This window comes from Pteropus alecto, unplaced genomic scaffold, assembly GCF_000325575.1.
Source record: "Pteropus alecto unplaced genomic scaffold, ASM32557v1 scaffold45, whole genome shotgun sequence".
Classification (NCBI taxonomy): Eukaryota; Metazoa; Chordata; class Mammalia; order Chiroptera; family Pteropodidae; genus Pteropus; species Pteropus alecto.
Genome location: NW_006442491.1, coordinates 38,394,252 through 38,411,095, shown reverse-complemented (window position 1 = coordinate 38,411,095; position 16,844 = coordinate 38,394,252). Strand labels below are relative to the sequence as shown.

The 16,844-nt window shown below is 63.5% G+C and overlaps 1 protein-coding gene across 1 annotated transcript in view; it reads right to left on the bottom strand.

Annotated features, from left to right (window-relative positions):
- Positions 1-16,844, bottom strand: part of PHACTR3 (phosphatase and actin regulator 3) — a 59,504-nt gene that overhangs the window by 38,450 nt on the left and 4,210 nt on the right. The window contains exons 2-7 of the mRNA XM_006922106.1: positions 15,410-15,448; positions 14,500-14,504; positions 9,827-10,009; positions 4,463-4,693; positions 969-1,128; positions 50-261 (exon numbers count right to left, since the gene is read on the bottom strand). Coding sequence (XP_006922168.1) covers positions 50-261; positions 969-1,128; positions 4,463-4,693; positions 9,827-10,009; positions 14,500-14,504; positions 15,410-15,448 — 830 coding nt within the window. The remainder of the gene's footprint in view (positions 1-49; positions 262-968; positions 1,129-4,462; positions 4,694-9,826; positions 10,010-14,499; positions 14,505-15,409; positions 15,449-16,844) is intronic.

Here is a 16,844-nt window from a genome sequence, read left to right as displayed (position 1 = left end):
GGCAGGAGCGCCACCTCGAACCCGCCCCGCGCCCGGGCCGCCCGCTCACCGGAGATGACAGAATCATTCAGCGCCTCCTCGTCCTGGTACAGGAGCAGGTCGCCCTCCGGGCCGGAGCTCGAGAGCAGGTTTTCCTTGTTCTCCTCCGACTCCTTCGCCGCGGCCCCGTCGAAGCTCCAGGCCCGCTCCACGCTGGACGTTCTCGACAGGCGGACATCCACCCGCTTCCTCGGGGACCCTCTTCCGTCCCTGCCTTGGAAACTGAGCGGGAAGGTGGTGGGTTGCACCCTGTTCCCTTCTGGAAACCCAGAACCACAAGGGGCGTCCGCAGACGTGGCCCCCGGGACGCGCAGCTGCTCGGTTTCTGTCCCGAACTCACAGGACGAGACGCGCCCGAGGCACACGCGGCTCTGAGTCCATGGCCCGCGGCCATTGAGAACGCGCCGTTTGGAATGGCGGAGACACGTGTGGCAAAACCGGCCAAACCGCGCTCAGCACGCGCTCGCCCGAGGTGTGAGGAGGGCGTTTAGTCCATGAATTTCCGCCCGGCCCTGTGCCCCGCCGCCTGCTCTGCCCCCCACGCCCGGCTTCTCCCTCGCTCCATGACGCACATGAGGTCAGGAGGCCAGAGCGAGCTGGGGCCCAGGCCCATGGAAACCCAAGGCCGCCTCCCCCGCGAGCCTCTCCTGTGACGTGCCTGCCCCGCACCAGGACCCTCTGGGGGAGCACAGGGGGTCCCATGGGGCATGCCACCCGCCTGACCCCTCTCAGGATGTGGCCACCAAGACCAGCTGCAGACCGGCTGCTGAGCCCGGTGCAAAATGCAAACGCACTTGGGCTCCTTGTTCAGCGGTGGTTAAGAGTTCAAGCCGCTGACGCACAGCACCGCGCCCGGCCGGCGGCTGCACCGCGCACCCCCGGGGCTGGCCGGGGAACTCGGGCACACGGGCCTCTGGCAGGCGCCTCACCTGTCCTGGCGGTGCTTGGTGGCCAGCGCCCTGTGCAGCTCCTCGATGACGCGGCTGGGGGGCAGCGGCCGGTGGACGGTGGTGAGGTGGGGGGACCCCGTGGGCGTGGTGAGCTGTCCTCGCAGGGGAGGGTCTGCGCTCTTTGCCCCCGCAGCCTGGCCTGGGGAGCGAGAGAAACCACATCGGTGTGTCTTCGGGGCAGGGGGGTCCTGCTGAGACACAGCGGTGAGCAGAGGACGCGGCCTCTGGCCCCGACAGCCCGCCGGTGCCCACTCAGCTCGGCCCCCGGCCCTGCACGCCACTGCCTGCCACACGCACAGCAGACAAGAGCCACTCGGCTGAGCATGCTGCCTGACCAGCGGACCGCTTGTCACTCCCTCTAAGGAGGAAACCGAGGTTCAGAAGCCAGCTCCAGGAGGTGACGGGGGCAGGGGCTGCATCCAGGTGTAGAGGGCAGAGGACGCGGGACCCCCATATAGAAAGCTGTCGCCCAGCCGGGCCGGGCAGGGTGACTCACACCTCTCCGGGGTCCAGGCGGGTAGAACTGGGGAGCCGGGGCATCTGGGCCCCCTGCCACAGGGAGGGGCGGGGACTATGGCACATGGAGGCACAGCTCCCCGTCCTAACCGGCGTGGCAACTCGGGGGGCTGCCGGATGTGGAGACTTTAAGAAAATCCAGAAATCTGGATTGAAGATCAATGTTTTCCTGTATTTTTACACATATTAGTAGCTCAAACTTGAACATACTTTAATATGTTTGCCATGTTGGCAACCCATTTTAAAAGAATATTAAGCCCCATGCAGACCCAGCAAAGCCAGTCTGTGGGGGTGGGGGGGGGACAGGTGGCTCAAGAGTGGGGTGAGGGAGCCCGTGGCTGGGGCCGCAGTGCGCCTCAGATAAAACAGCCCCTGGCGGGGACTCGGCCTGTGCGCTGCCCCCTTGTGGCCCAGGTGAGCCCGGGCGAAGGGCCGTTACCCGCCTCTGCTCTGCTGCCACCTGGCGTTCACTCTGTGAAGCAAACTTTCCCCGACAGAGCAGGGAAGAGGGACAGAGAGGAAGCAAAGTCCCCGACGCAGTCTCAGCTGCGCGAGACGCAGGCTGCAGCCCAGAGCACACAGCCACACGCCGGCCCCTGCTCCTGACCCAGGTGACACACGCCGGCCCCCTGCTCCCGACCCAGGTGACACACACACGCCGGCCCCCTGCTCCTGACCCAGGTGACACACGCCGGCCCCCTGCTCCTGACCCAGGTGACACACGCCGGCCCCCTGCTCCTGACCCAGGTGACACACGCCGGCCCCCTGCTCCTGACCCAGGTGACACACGCCTGCCCCCTGCTCCTGACCCAGGTGACACACGCCGGCCCCCTGCTCCTGACCCAGGTGACACACGCCGGCCCCCTGCTCCTGACCCAGCTGAGTCGGCGACGTGTCCGATTACTATTCCGAAGCTCCTCCCACCTGAGGGGCAGGTGGAAATCAGAGGAGCCGACCGGTGGGCCCGGGACCCAGGACCGGGACGTGGGAACCGCATGGAGGAGTCACACGAGGTGAACCTCATCCAGTCTGGGGTGCGGCCTCCCCAAGCCCGCGGAGGCAGGAAGCCCCTGGGCCATCGAGCCGCCGAGGCCCCGGAACAAGTCACACGCCAGCCAGAACAAAGCACGGCGAGCAGTGCCTGACCACACGGAGACCCAGCCGTCCCGGGTCTCGGCAGATGGCAAAGGGGGTCAACACCAGGGCACCCACCAGCTGCTGGACAGCGTCGCTTTGCCTCGAAACTCCTAATCTGTGTGGCTGTGTCACTCAGACTCAGACTCAGACTCATTCTCAGAGGTGCAGAGATGCCGGAGGCAGAGGGGTTCAGAGCGCCCGCCCATGCCTGCGATCACGGTCACCCATGCCCGCTGACCGCCCGGCACTGGGCTCTGACAGCGATGCGGAGCGTGGCTGGCACGGGGCGAAGGTCTGGGGAGGAGGTGTGGATGGAGGAGCAGCCCTGCAAGCAGGAGTCAGGTTCCCGGGGCCTGTGACAGAGTCCCGCACACTGGGCGGCTCCAAACAGATGTCCACTCCCTCTCGGGTCTGGAGGCCGGACGTCTGAAGTCGCATCCACCGGGGCCATGAGGGAGAAACCGCCCCGGCCCCTCCCCCAGCTTCCGGGGGCTGCCTTGGTGTCCCCGGCCGTAAACACGTCACTCCGATCTCTGCGTCCGTCTTTCACTGACGTCTGTGTGTCCCTTTCTGTCCCTTCTGTGGACTCTCACCGGATTTAGGGCCCATCCTAAGCCAGCATCACCGCACCTCACACCTGGTCTAGTTAGGTCTGCGAAGACCCTTTTCTAAATAAGGTTCTGGCAGGACATGAATTTTGAGGGGACACCACTCCACGCACTTCACACGGTGACACACCATAAGTCCTGGAAGGCAAGGCACGTGTGGCCACTGGGTCCGGGTCAGAAAAGGCTCCCAGAAGGAGGGACGGGGGTGCGCAAAGACCGGGTGAAGGGGAAAGAATATTCCAGAAGGGAGAGCAGTACAGGGGCGGGAAGGAAGAAATGACCTTTGGGCCCGGAACCAAGTTCCAGCCTCCAGCAGCTGGGGGCCCTGCGACAAGCTGCTGGCGCCTCCTGAGCCTGCGTCCTGCTGTCAGTCAGGCACACGCCCCCTCCCCTGACTGGGCTGTGGGCTCTGGGGCCGGCTCGCAGCCCACAGGAGGCAGGCGGCGGTGTTACGGGCAGTGGTCCAGGGCTTCGAGCACAGCCACCGAACTCCCCAGTCACTGCCACCTTCATGCCACTGCCCTTGCTGGCAGCATGTCAGGATTTCCCCCCAGAAGCCATCACCTCTCGGGGAAGGGCCTGCTTTCCCGACACCAGCAGTGTCCCCAGTTTCTGGCAGTGCGGGGTCGAGAGAGCCAAGCTTAGAAAGTCAATGTCCCAACTTAAAGTAAGTGTTGCTGGCATGTTTCAGCCAGTGAGGCCAGAGCTACAGAAGTGGGGGGCCTGGCCCCTCCCTGACCACCGCCCCACCATCTGGTGCTGACTCCTGGTTCTGCCTTGCTGGACGGAGCACACTGGGGAGAGAGTCAGTCCAACAGAGACGAGCAGAGACAGTGACAGGCATGGAGAGGGGGAGGGAAGGGGCCAGAGAGACAGACAGAATGAAAGAGAAGCAGAACTAGGAGGACAGACACCTAAACGCCCAGACAGGCAGGAAGTCCCCATCCTGGGGGCTGACGTGCCTCGTGCACTCAGGTCTGGGAGACACCTGACTGGCTGAGACCGCTCCACTTGCTTGAGGGACCCGAGTGGTCTGCTCCGGACGACCAGAGGTCCTCGCTAAGAACAGCCCTCCCGCCTCCCGTTCCCCGGGCCTGTCCAGAGCCACGGTCGCGGAAGCAAAAGGCGAAGACCGGGCCAGAGCGGAAGTCCAGTCAGAACGGATGAATGGGAGGGAGGGACGGGAGGCTGGCAAGGGGACGCGTGGGTGGCCGACGCTCACAGACTCACCTGTGACATTCTTCGTGGCTTTGGGGACGGCCTTGGGCGGTGGGGTGGGCAGCAGCGGAGGGCTGGGGAGCTGGCCCATGGCTCTCTCCAGAGTTCCGGGAGGACTGTCCAGGGCGTCAGACCCAGCTAAGGCTTGCGAGGACTCGTCCGTGGTGGGCAGAAGGCTGCCGGTGGCGTCTGCGTCTTCACCTCTGGATGCTGACGGCATCTTGGCTGGTTCAAAGGCAAAACAGAGTGTTCGCAAACCACGGTCCCCTGCTTGGGTGGATGTGGGGAGAGAGGGGGACTTTGGCTGGGTGGCACTAGGTGGCACCACGCAGCAGAACGCAGATGGGTCACTTCACGCACAGGCGACATCCTATGGCTTAGACCAGCAACAGGACGGTCAGATGCCAGAGGTGGCGGGAGGTGGGAGGGTGGGAGATAATTAGGAGCTGGAGCGATTCGTCCGTTTTCCACTCACCAGGTGGCGCCAAAGCCCCCCGGGGCCTGGGGATGGGTGGCGGTCACAATCCCGGGTTTTGGAACCAGACACCCTGGGCCCCGGACGGCCCCTGCACTTACTGTGACCTCGGCTAAGAAACCTCTGTCTCCGTGTACCCACCACGCATGACATCGGGCTAACAGCATGAGTCCCTCACGGGACGGGCGCGAGGTTTAAACAAGTGACGCTGAGACCCGTGCCCCCCAGCACCTCGCAGACCCTCACACTCAGCGGCCGGCGACTCTGATGTCCAGCAGCCCCGTGTCCTGGCATGCTGGCCTAGCGGGGGACGGGGGGGCTGGCTGTGAGGAAGGGTGGCCCCCCCAGAGACCCGCACCCTCTCTTTCCAGCGGCTGGCTCAGGCACCCCCAGAACTGCTCCTGTGTGGACAGCCCTCCAGACCGTCCGGCCCCCCGCGTCCTCCCCAGCCGCCAGCCCGCTCCTCCTCGCTCCCTTATCCAGCTCGATTCCGCCGTCCGTCCCAGCAACGACCTCACCCCCACCCCGTCCTCTGCCTCCCCACCTTTCCGTCTGACCCTCTCTGAAGCCCCACCCCTGGGGGAAGCCTCTAGGCGGCTCCCGCCTCTGCGAGGGCTGAAGGAAAAGGCTGACACAGAAGCCCCGGTCCCGGCCGCCTCGAGCCGCCAGCCTCCAGGGCCCTCGGCTCTGCCTCTGCCCCGCAGTTAAGCTTCGAACCTCCCTGGCTCCGTCGTCCGGTGCTCAGCTCTGTCCTCCCTCCTCCGGCCTTACAGGGGAGGGCAGGCTCTGGCCAGGGGCTCTGGCCTCCGACTTGTGATTCAAACCCAAATCCACCTTCCCCGACACGAGGGGCAGCCTCCCAGCCCCCGCTCGGAGCCCCGGTTCCCTCGCCCCTCAGCACACAGCCCGGGTGCCCAGGCCTGTGAGGCCCTTGCTTGCTCGTCTCCCCGACCACCCGAGGAGGAAGACACACCCAGGGCACAGGACCCGGCCTAAGTGGCCGCGCGAGGCTCCTGCATCCGGCAGAAACCGGCTCCCGAAGCCAGTGTGCGGGGCGCTGTCCGCGGTGCTGACCAGCCGGCGGGAGCCCCGCCCTCCGCCGCTTCAAACACTGCATCCCACGCGTCCTGTTCCTGTCACGTGACTTTGACCGTCCGCTGGGAGCTGAAAACCCCTCACGCCAGGAGCCTCCTCCTGTGAAGTTCATGGACTCGTACTGTGTCTCCGGAGGGCTGGCTCCCCCAACTCCCGATCCGCGAACCCTGAGACAGGAAGTGCCCCTCCCCCAGCCGCTGCCCCGTCCACGGCTCGTCCCGCCCTGCACGGCTACCCAGGGACACGGCTACCCAGGGACACGGCTGTTTTAAATGACGGTTATTTACCACTACTTACAAAACTGTCCTCAAAAGCGTTATTTGTTAATAGTTTTTCTAAGACTCCTAGACTTCAAGACTAGTGTTTTGTACTATCAACTATAACTCATAACTTCGAAGAGTCTGCAATTCTGATTGTTTTAAGTTTTATACTGATAATGACATTGAAATAAATGTTTGGGGCCTTGTGGGTAAGAACTGGTGTGGTTTCAGGCGAGCACGGAAATGGCCTTCTTCTCCACGTGGGCACCGGTCCTGACCCTTGGGCTTCCTGTCTCATGGGAATAACGCAGGACAGTGGACACCGATCCCTGAGACGCCATGCTCCAGAGCCCAGGCCCTGGGCAGCCACGCCTGCAGCCGGACGCAGCCGCTTAGGGCTGGCGTGAGCCTGTGTACCCCACCCGGGCTCAGAGTCTGTGACCTGGGCACCCGGCGTGTCTCCAAGGCTGTGGTCATGGGAGAGGCAGACATCACAGGAACGGCTCACCTGGCTCCGTCCCATGACCAGCCGCCCCCTTCCCCGCACCGTGTCTGACTCGTTCCAGACCCGGGACCTCGGTCTCCACCTGAGCCTCAGTTGCCCCCTCTGTACAAACACCTGTGCACAAACCTGAGCCAGCTCCCGCAGGTCAGGAGGAAGAGTCTGTTGGAGCACTGCAGGTCCGTCTGACTGTGGACACCTGGGGGCCACCCCGCCAGAGACAAGTGTCATCATGGAACATGGGGTCACATCTCATTCTAGGTCAGGGGCTCTCGACTCAGCACCACTGACGTTAGGGCCAGAGCATTCCCTCGTCAGGGGCCACCCTGTATGGTGTTTGCCAGAGTCCCTGGCCTCTCTCCACAAGCCACCAGTCACCGTTGCCAGCTGTGATAACCACAAATGGCTCCAACTCTGTCCAATGTCCCCCAGCAGGCAGTGTGCCCATGGCTGAGAACCGCTGCGTGAGGCACACACTAGATTTCTGACGGGAGGCTCTGTGACATCTCTTTGGGGACAAGGCCCACGGCAAGACCCACAGCTGTGACCCCCCCATTGGGGACGAGGCCCACAGTAAGACCCATGGCTGTGACACCCCCCTCAGCACTAGCTGGGTCTCCCGCTGTGGAAACGTGATGGGTCAGCTGCTCCCTCTGGGCCACAGGCCTCCCGAAGGCCCGTGGTAAGAGGGTGGACACCTTCCTGTCCATCACAGCAGCCACTAGCCACACGTGGCCAGTGTGACCGGGGAGCCAAATGTGCATCTGACTTAGTTTTAATTCATTTAAATCGCCACGCAGCCTGCACCTCCTGGGCGGACCAGCCAGCTAGGATTTCTGGGAGCGAGCCAGTGGTCAGAGCCCGAGCCCCTCCACCGGAGCGATCACTGGGCAGAGGTCTGGCGCCCATGGCGGTGCCCCCAGCCCACCAGCCCGAGCTGGAATGTGTATCCCCCGCGTAAGGCCCCAGGACCCAACACACCAGCACCCTCCAAAGTGTCTCTACAAAGCTCGCCTGTGCTCGTCACGCCGTGACCCCGAGTCCCTGACCGACCTGTCTGAGGGGTCCGCGGGCTGGGATGCTGGTTTGCGACATCTCCGTAAGCCTACAGCTTCCTCTGCGTCTCACGAATGTGTGTAGACGTCAGTTTGGGATCTCGTAGAAACTGACGTTTTAAATCTATTACAGTCTCAGGTGTCGGATCAGAGAAGAAGAAGCAGAGAAGACGTCAGCTTTGCGAGTTCCTGGCCTTTGGGATGCCGCCCTCGGGGCTGTCCCTGTCCTCACCAGCAGAGGTCGCTTCTCACCCACCGCTGGCTCCGCAGAGGCTCCCGTCAGCCCACAAACAGCAGGGCAGGGCACAGGCCTAGGACAGAAGTCCCGGGAGCTGGCCTCCCATCCCTCCGGGAGGACAGGACCAGACTCTCCACTACGGCCCCCAGACCCCGCAGCACGCCCCACCCACAGATCTGTGCTCCCAGCGAACCCAGTCTGCTCACGAATGCAACCCCGACTGTCAGGACAGAGCTCGCCTGGGTGCTGGCGAGGGCCGGCTCGCTCCTCAGAGCTGAGCGAGCAAAGGGGAGCCGCCAAGGAGAAGCGCCTGGCGCTGGCGGGAGGCGGGGCGGCCCCTGCCTGGCAGAGCGGCCGGCTCAGCAGCTGAGGGCAGTGCTGGGCCGCAAGGACCACGGGTGGGAGGCCACGCTTCACGAGGCCACCAGAATCACGCCAGCCCCAACCCTGACAAGTCCAATGCCCGGGCATGGCGGGCCACGGGCATGCCCAGGGGCCTCCACAGGAGAGGACGGGGCTGCCCCAGGGGCCACAGCTATTCAGAGCCCAAACTCCTATTGTGTCCCCAAGTCAGAGCGAAACTGGAGAGGCACAGCCACGCCCCCTCGGCAGGTGCCTACGAACGCTGGAGGGCACGTGGATGGGGCAGCCTGTGAGAAGCACAGGTGCGAGCCTCGTGTGGCAGGAGGGGGCAGCAGAGGACAGACGGACGCCCAGTGGCCGTGACGCAGACAATCCTGCTGGCTACAGTGGCCACAGCGGCCCTGACCTCACGGCCTGGACTTCCAACCTCCCACACACGTGGAGACACAGTTCCAGCCCCGCCGTCCCTGGCACCCCGACAGCCGCAGTGTCCCTAGGGGACAGGCTTCCAACTCAACAGTGAGGTCTCCCAGGAGATGTCTCTCGGAACGCCGCGGAGAGGTCAGAGGGCGCGGTGCCCTGACCCAGGCTCCTTGGCGGGATTCACGCTTCTCTCCCTCTCCCGCCCGCTTCCTCCTCCACCCTCCCTCAGCCGGGAATGGTCCCCGCCCTGTGCGGTTACAGTAACAGCCACCCCCAGGGCCCACCGCCCGACAGCAATCCGTGTGGCAGGCGCTGTGCTAAGTCCTCCCACCCTACAAACGACCCTGACACGGGCCCCCCTGCTGGTCCCGGTTAACGGAGGGGACGAATGGGGCTCGGAGCAGTGCACGAAGCTCAGAGACGCTCCTCACACAGGAGCGGGGCCCGGGGCCCTCGCCAGCACCCCCCACGCCAGGCGCGCACGGCCGGCACCAGGCAGCTTCTCAGGGAGAGGCCAGGCCACTGCTGGGGTTCAGGCTCTGGGAGGTCCCTCCCTCCATCCTGACCCGCGGCCTTGGGGCAGCTTAGACGCTCCCCCGGGATGCTGGCTCCTTGAGAGAGTTTTCTGCTCAGAAGCCCCCAGTGAACAAGCAAAGGAATCAGGGGAGAAGGGTTACGAGGCCCCCCGTGAGTGTCTCTCAGCGCCCGAATCCACCGGCCGTGACAGTCAGACGCGGGGATGAAGCAGGCGCAAAACGCTCCGGCACATGCTTAGGCCTCACCGCATGGCCAGGGGCAGCACAGGTCACGCCCGGGGCCTGGCCAGGCCTCCGAGAACAGCCTTCTGCTGGAGCTACTGCCCAGGCCCTGGCCGGGGTCCCCAGTTGCCACTCAGGCTGATGGCCATCCTGGGAGCAGCTCGACCCCACAGGGTCTCCAGCCAATACCTGCATCATCCGAATGGGCGTCTGAGGACAGTGGCTTCTCCGGGGGATCCTGGTCCATCCCGGTGGCCAGGGGACTTCCCGGCCGGGCCTCTTCCAGGGTCAGCGCCTCCTGCTCGGGGGTGGACGGGTTGCTGCGTGTGGCTCGGGGGCCTCCGTCAGGGTTGCAGGCTTTGCTTTCGGCATCTGCAAAAAAAAAATCCAGCTGTCGGCCGAGCCTGTCCTCCCTCCCGACGAGCTTTCATTCGTGCCGAGTGCCGTTCCGGGCCGGGCGTGGCCCTGCACCCCGCACCTCCACCCCTGGAGTCCCTCTCTGCACATCCTCCCCAGGTGGCACCAGCACGGGACGGCCCTGGGCCTCCGCCCGGCACACCACTGCCCACCTGTGAGCCTGCACTCCAACACCTGCGGATGCCGAACGATGCCCCCACCCTAACCCTGGACACCGCCCCGCGGCCGGCTTTGGTCAGTGGGACGTCGGCAGGTTGGATGCGCAGCAGCAGCTTTGGAAGTGTTTGCACCTCCCCGCCTGTTCCGCCTGGGTACCCTGGCCCTCGCCCCGAAGACACACCCCACCAAAGGTCTAAGGGATGAGGCACACGCAGCAGAACCAGGGTCAACCGGGCCGGTGACAACAGATGCCCCAGAGGTGCTGCTTTGTTGCGTGACATCTTCGTAGCTACAGACAGCTGGTTATCTTCTGCCCCACCCAGGTCCCCATCATGCAAAGGTTTAATTACCCACCATGCATCTGGCACGACACAAGCCTGAAAGGCTGGGCATAATGAGACACCACCCTTGCCCACAGAGGTTCACTCTGAGGCTCAGGAGCACAAGAATGGGGACACCCCGAGGACTGGCATGTAGACAGGCAGCCACCCCAGAAGGGTGACACCAGGCTCCTAGCAGGGCTGAGAGAATGACCTGAATTCCCTTTGCAGCTGCCGGAGCCTTGAAGGGTCTAGTCCTTGCCTGATGTTACCCCCGGGGTCCCATCTTACTGATGAGGGCCCAGTGCTCAGGAGCTCACGACTGACCCAGGCCACACAGCCACGAGGCAGCGGGTCCAGGCTAGGAGACTCAGCAGCAGGCAGAAAGGCCCCCTCTTGAGACGCGGATCACCGGCCCCTGACTCCCCGCGGCTGGTCCGTGGAGGCCAGCACAGCACAGGGTGGCGGTGTGACCTCACACACTCACAAGGCCAGGGGAACGCCAGCCTGGCTCAGATTCCTCCCAGGTGGCCTCCCACCACGACGGGGAGAGAAGGGAGGTTTCAGAGTTGGGGGGCCCCCTCGGCCCAGGTCAGTCCCAATTTCTGCCTGCTGTCCTCGTGTCTGTCACTGTCCTCGTGTCTGTCACTGTCCTTGTGTCTGTCACTGTCCTCGTGTCTGTCACTGTCCTCGTGTCTGTCAACGGTGTCCCTTTCACTCCCCAAAGGGCCCTGGTTGGACCGGAAGTACAGGGTCACCCTCGGCATCCCGACCACTGCAGAGACGGTGCATGGCGCCCACAGCAAACATCTCCGGGCCTCAGCCTCATGCATAAAGTGGGGATGATGACCTCGCAGGCCGCTCCGTGGCACCAGCGTCAGAACTGAGATGACACACGACGCGCCTGCGTACAGCGAGCACTACACACGCTCTTGCGATGGTCACTTCCGCTGTCGATGGCGACGGTTTCGATGGGGAGGAAAGGGTGCCGAGGGTGACGGTGTGGCCGCGAGGCCCACACGCCCACGTCCCTCACCAGGGCCCTGCCCTGCCCAGGACACAGGCCGGGCCCACGGCGTGCGGCCCGCCAAGGCTTCGAGCTGTCGTCACTGCCCATCACGCTCCCTCTGCTGCACGTGCATCCTCGGGGGACATCAGAGCCCAGCCAGGCCGAGACGGTGGCGATCTGGGCGAGGAAGGTCTCACCTCTGCGGCCGAGTCGCCCGAACAGGGGTCAGGCCGAGGGTCAGCAACCGTCCCCCACATGGGGGCAGATGGTCGACATTTCAGACTTCGTGGGGCGTGTGCCGTAAGGTCTGTGCAGCATTTTCTTTCTTGATTTTTTTGGTTTTACAAAAACTCTTTAAGTTTAAAAAACATTCTGAGCTCAAAGAATTATGCAAACAAGCCCTGGGCCAGGCGCAACCCACAGCTGTAGTTTGCCCGCTGACACCTGACCTAGGAGAGGACACAGGCACGAGCCAAGAGGACTCGCCCAGTGGGCAAAATCAGATGCCACCAAGTTCCAACCTGCAGTTTTCCCGGACCCTCTCGTAACTGATTTACTCATACTTGACGCACGGCTGTCACAGGCTCTGCCACCAGCTTCCTTGGCCCTCGGTGATGGAAAACGGTGATGACAGCCAGCACCGACTGAGGGTATGCGCGCCGCCAGAGGTGCAGCGTGGGTGGTCCGCCTCGGACGAACCTCGGCGCGTTTAGGTGAGGCCGCTTCTGCCGTCTCTGGGTGCGGACGCTGAAGCTTAGACGGTGCTGGCCATTTGCTGTGACGTCATCGTTGATACCAATGGCCTGTCCATTGTCATCATAACGAAAACGAACTGATGGGAACACTGAACTTGAAGAGGTCTCCGGCCCTGAGCCGTCCTCAGCAGAGGCTCCGCGCTGGCACGGCCCTAGCACCCCCCACCCCCACCCCGCTTCTGCAGGCGAGCGGCCGCCTGGACTTCTCTGGGCTCTGCTGAGAGCTCCAGCTCGTAATCTTGTTCAATGAAAAGTTACAGTTCCCAAAATAGCCCTGGTGGCAGGGCCGTTGCTAGGAAACGCCGGTTGGGGCGGGGAGCCGTGGGCGCTGGTGCCCCCTCCTGCCTGTTTTCCACCAATGCCCTTCCCCTCAGGGCCAGAGGGGTGCACACGGCCAAGCCTGTGTCACACACGGAGTAGCAGCAGTGATGGAGCGTGCCACCGACGCATGCACACACGCAGCCGTGCACAGACGGTAAGAGTGCACGCGCCCACGCCGGCAAGCACGCACACGCATGCAGACACACGCACACGCATGCAGACACACGCACACAGACACACGCGGATGCACACGCATGTGGACACGCACACACGTGGACACACACGCACACGCATGTGGACACACACACGCACACACGCACACACACGCGCACGGCCCCTGGCGTTCCCGCTGCGGTAATCAGAGGCTGTTACCACCACCACCCAGTCCCCCTGAAGAAATGTCCCTTGCGTCCCAGGTCACTGAACACAGCACCCGGGTAACAGCTACTTCTACTAGTGCCGGAGTCTGAGATCCCTTAAGTTATCTAAGAACATGCCCGGTGGACGGAAGCAGGAAGGTGGAGGAAAGTCATCGGGACACACGGGGCCCACGCGCAGACACCTGCCGGCTCCTGCCCACTCCTGGCGCCTGGGCGTGGCCGGGCGGAGGGCCGGGGAGGCTGGCCGGCCCTCGCTGTTTGCACGTGCCAGAGAAGGGTGGCCATGGCAGCGAGGACGGAGCGTGGGGTAAGCGCCACCTCCCCGTCCCCACGCAGACCTGGTCCCACCTCCCACGCCCGCGACCGTGCAAATGGTCCTCATCCTTGAGGGTTCCGGCCGGTGAGCCACCTGCTGGGAGCGAGGCCGGGGAGGGGCCAGGCGCGTCGTTAAAGGCAGGAGTGACCAGCATCGCGAAGGCACCGAGGAAGGAGGACGCCCGTGAGTGGGTCACAGGCCAGCTCCGGGCCCAGCTCATCACGCTGACGACTGCCTCGTGGGCAAACGCCAGGTGACTGACGCAGGTGCGCACCTGAGTGTGCAGGAAAGAGCCCCCCGCCTGGGGTTTGTCCTGGCCAGGGACCCTCAAGTGCAAGTTCTTGGGGCCACCAAGCACTCGGGCAGCTCTGGGGGTGGCCCAAGCCCGTGGAGGCCTCTCGGCCCCTCCCTCCCTGTCACCCCCTCGGCCTCCCGGGAACCCGCCCTGTGGAGTCCTGGTGACAGGGTGGCCACAGGCCCAGTGTGGGGGCAGCCGGCCACAGAGGGGCACTGCTGGCTGCAGGCGGTCCCGGGGTGGGAGCAGGTGCTGGCAGCTGAGAAAGATTCCTTAACCCAAGCCCAAGAAGCCACAGCTGCCCCTTTCCCCCTCCCCCCCTCGGGAGGCCTCACAGGCAGCTGCACCCACAGAGGCCTCTGAGGGAGCAGGTGCGGCGCCCCACTGGGAGGGAGCCTCTGTGCTCGCTCCCGCCCCTCCTGGGCTCCGGGCCACGCCGGGGGACCCTATCGACCGAGCAGGACCCGTCATCCCAACACGAGGAAAAACCAGGGGTACACAGGGCCTGCCCCAGAGCTCCGCCTCGCCCCCAGGGGGCAAAGACATTTTCTGAGCAAGGGCACCACAGACAGTCGTGCAAGGAAGCCTTCACCCCCGAGCCTGCCACCAACCGCTGTGCACGTCCGCTGCCACGGTGTGTTCCTTGTTCATGAGGTGTCACAGTAGAGAGCTCAAGCGGCACGGGCCAACGGTGGGCGCACAGCCTCCCCTCCCGCCCCCAACCCCAGGCCCCTTCCCAGGGGACCCCATTACCGCTTCTAATAGGCCCCTCCAGCGACGCCCTGGGCAGGCTCCCCGCAGGACACTCGCTCGCCTGCCCTGCAGCTGCTCTGGGCTCCCATGGCCCCTGGGGGGGGGCTGCCTTTGTCACCCAGCTGCGTCCTGGGGACCCTGCCTTGACTCCATGTTAGAGAGAAGGGACAGGGAAGACATAGGCACTGCCGGTCCCAGGCTCCCCTCCCTCTCCCCTTTCTGACCTCCCTGCCCCCACCCGCCTTCTCGGGGTTCCTCAGGGGGACGCCCCGCTTCCTTTCACCACCCAGGCAGCTTCTCCAGGCTGAAGACACACACCCCCCGCCCCCGCTCCCCGGTGCCTCTCGGCTCCTCAATCTCGGCTCCCCCGAGCTGGAAGAAGCTGGGGAGGTTTATAAAGCAGACCCGCCTGGGCCCCGCCCCGAGCCTTTACGTTAAGAGCTGCCCAGGTGACCCTCACATCTAGCAAACTGAGATCCGGCCTTTGGACCCTCCGCAAACATCACCTCCCGACCCCCGGACCAGGTCTCACGTTCGGAGGGTGTTCCCTGCCTTTCCCCCACCACTCATCTCGGCTGTCATCTTGTGTTTATTTCTGGGAATCACCTAATGCTTGTTCTGGCAGGATGGTATTTGGCTCACCTGGACCCTCAGCGGCTGAAGCAGACCCTGCCCACAGCAGGTGGTCACCAAAATGTGCCACTTTAAAAGCGCGTTTTCAACTCAAGGCAAGAGACTGAGTCTCAGGCCCATCTAGTTCCTGGTCCATGGTCACTCAGCAAGAAAGAGCATCCTGCAGCGCCCCCTCCACTGCCCCGGGACAGACCCAGCCCACCTCCTGTCCCCTATCCCTGGGCTAATGGAGTCCATGCCTCTATATGGTTGAAAAAATGAACATAACTCAGCACCCATGAGAGTTTACACAATCCAAATTTCAATGTGCAGATGAAATTTTCCGAAGGCACAGCCACGCTCACCCCGTTACGCATTGCCGGCTCCTGCCTCTCAATGGCAGGGCAGGGCCCCCGAAGCTCAAATATGTACCACCTGATCCTTTCCAGCAAAGATTCGCCGAGCGCCTCGCTGCTGTGGGACGGTCACACGCGTGGAGGCCAGGACAGCAGGCTCTGCAGCAGCACGGCCCCGAGGTCACCCCGACGGCTCGGCTGCTGCCGCATGCCCGTCCCGGGTCTGGTCTGAGTCCGTCAGACAGAACCGTTTGACAAAGACCCAGCACTAAGGAGATGCAAACTGCCCTGCTCAGGGAGTTCTCCCCATCAGCTCCGCACCCCCATCCCTTTATCCCGAAGAGGAATCGAATCCGCATCTCTACCCTTCGTCCATCAGCGATCGTGTTTTTTATGATATGACAAACGGGACTCAACCCTGTGGTTATTTTCCCTTCCCCAAGGTCCGCAGCAAGGTTTGTTGGCGACAGAGTCAGAATGCCTGAGTGTGAAACTTTTTTGTCCCATCTGGATCAAAACAGCCCAGACTGCTGCCTCAGCAACGGCACCCCTAAATCGAAGCGTTGGCAGAGAACAGCCGACATCGGACACCGCAGGCCTGGACACCAAGCTTCCCTTTGATGTGCGGAGTGTGATTATGAGAACCGAGCAGTTGTCTTCACAGGTTTCCCCTGAAAACAGCAACATCGAAACACCTCCTCGCTCTCTGAGTCCGCGGAATTGGCGACAAAGGCTGCCCGGCGCTTTGGCCTGTGAGCACGCAGACGGCCGGCCGCCCTGCTTCAGGGAGCTTTACAAAGCGGGACTCGCCCGCGTTCCCTCGAAGTCCTGACACGTGGCGGGTGCGTGGGGGGAGTTATAGAGCCGCTGCCCATGGTTTAAGGCTGAAAGCGGGTGGGAACTCAGTGTTTTCACGCTCTCTCGTGCAGGGCCCCACGAGGCCAGGCTCCTTCCAGCACAAGGAGCAGCGTGGTCCAGAGACCCGCCAGCTGCAGTGAGGTTTTCCGAAGCCCCCTCACCAAGCTGAGGCGTGTCAGCGAACCAGGAAGCATGGGGGGACCCACGTCCTGGCCTCGGGCCTCACGCTGTCACTGAGAGAGGAAGATGGGGCTCAAGGATTCTTGTGAATTAATTGTCCTAGAGGCAGTAACTGGTGTTTCTCAATGGTGCCAGCAAAGGTGGCCACACAGATGCCACCGAGATGGAGACCTCAGACCAGAGCTGGACAGTGTCTCGGCTTCCCCACTGTGGCCTGGGGCAGCTGCCTGCCGGACCCCCACACTCCTTACCTGCAAAGGGGGGGTAAGGATGTACCCCATGCCGAGGATGCGGGGCGGACGAGAGGGCTGAGGTGGGTACAGACCCGCACAGGGCCCAGACTGCCATCGATGGTTAAGAAACGGTGGCTGTAGCTGCAGGTGGCAGTGAAAATAACTTGCCCAAATCAAGGATTAAAATGCGAAGAGGGAATTAACTAAAAGCCGCTGCCACCACTTCAGAGGAATCAGGACTAA